The sequence below is a fragment of the Salvelinus sp. IW2-2015 genome, linkage group LG1 (assembly GCF_002910315.2).
Source record: "Salvelinus sp. IW2-2015 linkage group LG1, ASM291031v2, whole genome shotgun sequence".
In the NCBI taxonomy this organism is placed as follows: Eukaryota; Metazoa; Chordata; class Actinopteri; order Salmoniformes; family Salmonidae; genus Salvelinus; species Salvelinus sp. IW2-2015.
The window spans coordinates 34,152,267-34,157,639 of record NC_036838.1 but is presented as its reverse complement, the minus strand read 5'-3'; the positions used below and the strand labels follow the sequence as shown (position 1 = coordinate 34,157,639).

At 44.1% G+C, this 5,373-nt stretch overlaps 1 protein-coding gene across 1 annotated transcript; it reads right to left on the bottom strand.

Moving 5' to 3' along the window:
* Positions 1-226: 226 nt before the first annotated feature.
* LOC111966209 (class E basic helix-loop-helix protein 40) lies at positions 227-3,701 on the bottom strand. The gene is made up of 5 exons (XM_023990676.2): positions 3,261-3,701; positions 3,060-3,123; positions 2,668-2,775; positions 2,169-2,292; positions 227-1,785 (listed from the first exon to the last, which is right to left on the bottom strand). The coding sequence occupies exons 1-5, from the start codon at positions 3,332-3,334 to the stop codon at positions 878-880; spliced, it is 1,278 nt and encodes a 425-aa protein (XP_023846444.1). The 5' UTR covers positions 3,335-3,701; the 3' UTR covers positions 227-877.
* Positions 3,702-5,373: the final 1,672 nt, after the last annotated feature.

Below are 5,373 nucleotides of genomic sequence, written 5' to 3'. Positions count from 1 at the left end.
TTCACAAGTAAAAGGCAACAGTATGATAAACTCCAGGTTTGACTTGAGCATAATCAGATTGCAGATCAGGGTCAGCACAGGGCTACAGTATGTACATGATTTCTGAGTTATTATGCGGTAAAACGACTGTCCAACCTTTCTCTCTGGTTCGAGCGCAAGGACACGTATCAAAAATAGAGATGTACAAGAAGTATAAACAATAATTACAAAGAGTCCCTCTAAAATGTCAGTGAATTCCCAACTTGACATGGTCACATGATGACCTCACTAACTCCATACAGTAGGGAAATAATTTCACTCAGGATGATTGTTGTTGTCATAGGGAATGGGGCAAAGCGCATTGTCAATGATGGCAATGGTGACCTAAGGTAAATAGACAGCAACCTTTGGGTGAATGGTGACTATTGACATTTGGTGTGACATGGTTTACAAGGACGGTGTGTGTACAGCTGAGCCCTGTCAGTGTCCACAGCATCTACGGGATTGCCACTTTTTTACATTTATACATTCAACCGTGTGTGTGTGTGTGTGTATCCAGATCAGTGGGGTCAATGTTGCACTCAGCAATCTGGTGGGGGTATAAAGTCAAACATTCAGAGAGGGTTAGGAAACAGGTTGAGCTGTCTTCCATCCACACATTCCCTCTTTCTTGTATTCTCTTTTTCTGTTTGCAGCTGTGGATTATGCCTCACCGGTCTGGGACCAGACCTTCTGCATGCACTCTGTCTGTCTCCCTTCTGTCTTCTGACTTCTGGGATGAGGGGAGAGGGGTGGTGGTGGGTGATCTGACTGTCCGGTCATGTTCTCCTCCGTGTACCCTCTCAGCATAGCAGTCTATGTTCAATAACATTTTTCTGTGTAAGTGTTCAGTGGTCTCTCAGTCTTTGGTTTCCAGGTTCATGGGAAGTACCTGCTTTAACACTTGGAGGAAGGCTGGGGAGTCCATGGGGCTTTGGGCTACGGTGGGGGGAGAGGGAGAGCGCCCCCTGGGGGACATCATGATCGAGGGAGAGGGGGCATGCCTGTCACTAGGCATGCCCTGCGCAGAGCCCCCCAGGCCAGGGTAAATCATGGGCATGGCCCCTGAGTACCAGCACTTCTCCAGCATGGGCAGATAGGCAGCGGCAGAGGGGGGGATGAGGTAGAAGGGCATGCAGAGGGGATGAGGTTGGGCCTGGTGAGGGGAGTAGGCGCTCATGTAGCTGCCGTGGCCGCTGGAGGAGGATGAGGACGACTCTCCGCCTGAGAGAGACTCGTCCTCGGATGACTCGACCCGGCTGCGTTTGTGGCACGCCTCATCTTCCTGCTTAATGCAAAATGATGCCCTCTTTTCGCCCAGCGCCCTCTTCAGCTGTCTCTCCTGGCCGTAGTACCCTGCATGCGACGCCAGATGCTCAACCTGCTCGCCACCGTAGCCGCTGTCTGTGTCTGTATCGCTGCCGCTCTGCTCGCCGCCCGCATGGGCATACCTCCGCTGGATGACGGGAACGCAGTTCTTCCCATGCCCTTCACTGGGCTTGGGGGGCTGACCTGCAGGCTTCTCCCTGTGGGCCTGATGATGTTGGTAGTGGCTGGTGGTCTCTTCAGGCCGGGGTTTGCAGGGGCTACGGGGAGGACCCTGGAGGACCTCAGCGGCCACCTTGTGCAGGTGGTTGACCATGTGGGAGGGTGTAAGGTCACCGTGACCCTCCTGGTTGACCAGGTACTGCAGCACCTCCTTGGCACAGACATGGAAGCCTGAGCGGAAGATCTCCTCACTGTTCTCCTGGCTGGGAGAAGACTGCTCTGTAGACAGGAATGAACAACACCACAAACGCTGTCAAACACAGATCTACCACAATGCATTATTATGGAAACTACCAAACTACTTTCATCGTATTTACATGATTCTCGTATGTAATATATCTTAATATGGGTATAAATTCCCATTCTACGCAACCACATCCAAACTAAACTTAGCAGTTATTCTGACTCAGTTCCTTATTCTATTATTATGTTATTATAATGCAGTAGATGAGCAATGCACTGTGCTGCATTTGAGAATTAGTGAGGATGTGGTCTGCATCCAAATTGAAGCTAGCCAAGGCAAGAGACCACAAGCTATATTTAAATTCACTGATTTGTATGCGCTTCTGCATAATCATCTTATTGTGTGTGTGTTTGCTCACCGATTTGCATGCCATTCTGCAGACTGAGGATTTTCTGCTGCTGGTTTTCCAGTAGAGTGGTTAGAGCTTTCACATGCTTAAGCGTGAGCTCCAAAACCACAGCCTTCTCCAGATGGCCAAGAGTCTATGGAAGAACACACACTACTTTCAGCACGGGCTCATCTCTTATGGATTACTAACACACACATGCACACAAACTTTCTCAACAACAACAACAACAACAATCAAAAGCAATAACTAAGTAGATCTACTCAAATACAAAAGTGTAATGTGTAATATTACATTCTTTAATCTATAAAAATACAAATCAGAGGAAATGTGTTCAATTTTAGTTAACATCTCAAAGATGCCATTTGTTTAAGTATTCACATTCATTAATTTAAAATTCCTTTACAGATCTCACCTGTTAGTCAGGCTGTCACCTTAACCTGAAGTACCACCAAGCAACCACTTGATCGCGCTTAAGTAATGTGCTACTTCAAGATAAATAGGAACTTACTGTAAGTTTCAGGTGCTCGGGCAATAAATCTTTCAACTGAGCGATGCACTCGTTTATCCTGTCACGCCTTTTCTTCTCGATTAGTCGGTGAGGCAGTTTGTAGGTTTCCTAAAGGCAGGGGTGATATTGAGGTTATATAACAACCTCAGCAGTTTGACAAGCAGCACTGTGAACAGTAACATGGACTCCAAGGATTACATCATATGGGAAAATAGGTCACCACATGATCGGAATGATCAGGCCAACTAATTGATCTAAATAAATCACTGTTTCAATAGCATTGTATATAATCATAATATTATTCTATTGTAATCATATTTACAAACAGTTAATTAAGTGAATAAACACCAATATTGTTTCTATAAAAAAAAATATATAAAATATCAACCAACCTTGCTATCATCTCCTCGTTTCATTCCCCGACGGGATTTGTATACATACATAGGGAAATCCATCCTAAAGAAAACCAGAAGACAGTCAATGAGATGTGGGTTTGGTGAGGTTGCGCACTCAATGTCAGGAGACGCAAATGAATGCCAATATGACGAGGGCAAGCATGGCATACGGCACAAGAAGAATCATCAGCAACTTACCCTTGCATGTCAGACAGCTCAGCCTGCTGGTGCTTGGGGGTGGGTTGCGCACTTGGAATCCTTTCCATTTCCATTCTCTTTAAGCTACTCCAAATGACGCAGGAAAGGGCAAGCTTGTTTTCCCAATGTTTTCACTCAAGAACGCATATGAAATTGAATGAAAGTAAATAGTCCTTGAAATTTTTCACAAAAATATTTCACTATTTCCTCCAATTTGTAGAGATAAGTAATCTATTTTACATTTGCATTGTTGTTGTTATGATTATTTATCGCATAATGGGAGCAGTGTCCCGGAGATCTCCACGTAGTCAGTCAAGAGGGAGTCCCGCAGATGCACTAGTCTTGGTTGCGCGTTGGGAAAGTGGGGGAGGACAGCGCTACGTGTTAAATAAACCCCTGACTCTCGCTCGCAATGACCTACCTCTGTCACATGAGTCTCACGTTTTGGACGGCGCTGTCTTCTCGGACTGCCCATTTTCTACTGATAATGAGGATCTGGGGGCGGACGTCGGCGCACGTCACACCGGAGGGCTGAATCTCGCGTCCAGTGTACCTGGCTAATATAGTCAAGCTAGTAGCTTCACACAACACAGAGCTACGCATCTCTCCAGTAATGCTCAGCAGGTTCCACTACTGACAATACATCATGGTAATAATAATAATATTGATATGGGAATAACTTTGCAAATATTGGGGAGTTTAAACGTGATAATATCTTATTCCAATCCGTTTATTTAGGCTAWAACATCCATGGGACTCATCCACCTGTTGCGACATACACAACACAATTTAGCCATAACTTTATAAAAATAATTCAATTCAGCATAATCATGTAATTCACAATTACAATGCATTATTAAATTGTCATACTCTAATTTGTACCTCTTCACTGTGATAAGTTAATATACCTATGGCATAGGGTTTTATAATAGGGGGCTTGCCATTTACCTTGTGTAGCACAATGTCTTAACATTGTGCATATCATTGAAAGAGAATGTGCGTAAAAACCAAGTAAAAGTGCATGTGATGCCACAATGTMAAATGTTGGAAATGTAGGCTAGCCCTATTATTAATGGTTAACTTGGAATGAATCCATAGATTCATAGGCCCACAATTTAACATTATAATTCAATGTAATAGTCTACATATTTTTTGTAAATGATAAATTATCCTTCAAGCATGCAGTATAATTGATAACCTCTGATATTTTTTTWATTATATATATATATATTTATTTTGCATTAGGAGGACCCGGTTGAAAAAAAGTGCWCCTGCTTGAGACATTTATGTTTTATAAGAGATCTCATTGCTTAGAGACAACCAGACTAATTGCTTTGGTTTCAACAAGTGTGAAGGGCCATAATGTTATTTTGCGCCATCAGAACCATCTGCTAGTTCAGACTGGAAATGTGTCTGAAGACTGGCTGCTTTGTTATCAAGTGTGCCACAACCGTTGTCAAATTGATCTCATGGCCTCACCCGCCCCTGTGCGCTGAGGGCACATCCAGCACATGGCTACCATTTACAACTAATTTGCTGTAGGCTACTCCACTAGCAGCGTATTACCTAGCTGGGTAAACAGCAAGCAAGCCTTTTAGTTTCCCACATCTCCCCCCATGTGAAAGAATCAGATTTATAATTAAATAATGTGCCCGAGCAAATATTATTTACTTGCCAGCAGTTTTTAAGGCCCAGTACTCGAGGAGAGTCCATGCTCGAGACCTTATATGGTCAGTGTTGCCATGTTCGTAGATTTTCCCGCCAAATTGGGCTACTTCGAAAATGATGTTGCGGGTTTTTGGGCTATTTTAAGTTGCACCAMGGCCGCCATGGCATTTTCTCTTAAAACATATGTATTTCACTGTGACCTGCTACTRACTGTCAGGCAGTGCTGTTGCTGAGTGAGTGACTGGTGGGGAGGGCCAGAGGTGTTTGTGTGTGTGTGTGTAGAGAGAGCGCTACAGTTATTGACTGAGTCACATGAGCGAGAGGAGCCAGAGAGATATCTATTGGGTGAAATACCAYAGTGTGCAATCTCAGCAGCAAGATTTGTGACCTGTTGCCACAAGAAAAAGGCAACCAGTGAAGAACAAACACAATTGTAAATACAACC

Coding starts and splice junctions, on each gene's coding strand:
- LOC111966209 (XM_023990676.2), bottom strand. CDS start 3,334: ATGGAAATGGAAAGGATTCCAAGTGCGCAACCCACCCCCAAGCACCAG. Junction 2,776..3,059: donor AACGAGGAGATGATAGCAAG/GTTGGTTGATAT, acceptor CCCTGCCTTTAG/GAAACCTACAAACTGCCTCA. Junction 1,786..2,168: donor GCAGAATGGCATGCAAATCG/GTGAGCAAACAC, acceptor TCCTGTCTACAG/AGCAGTCTTCTCCCAGCCAG.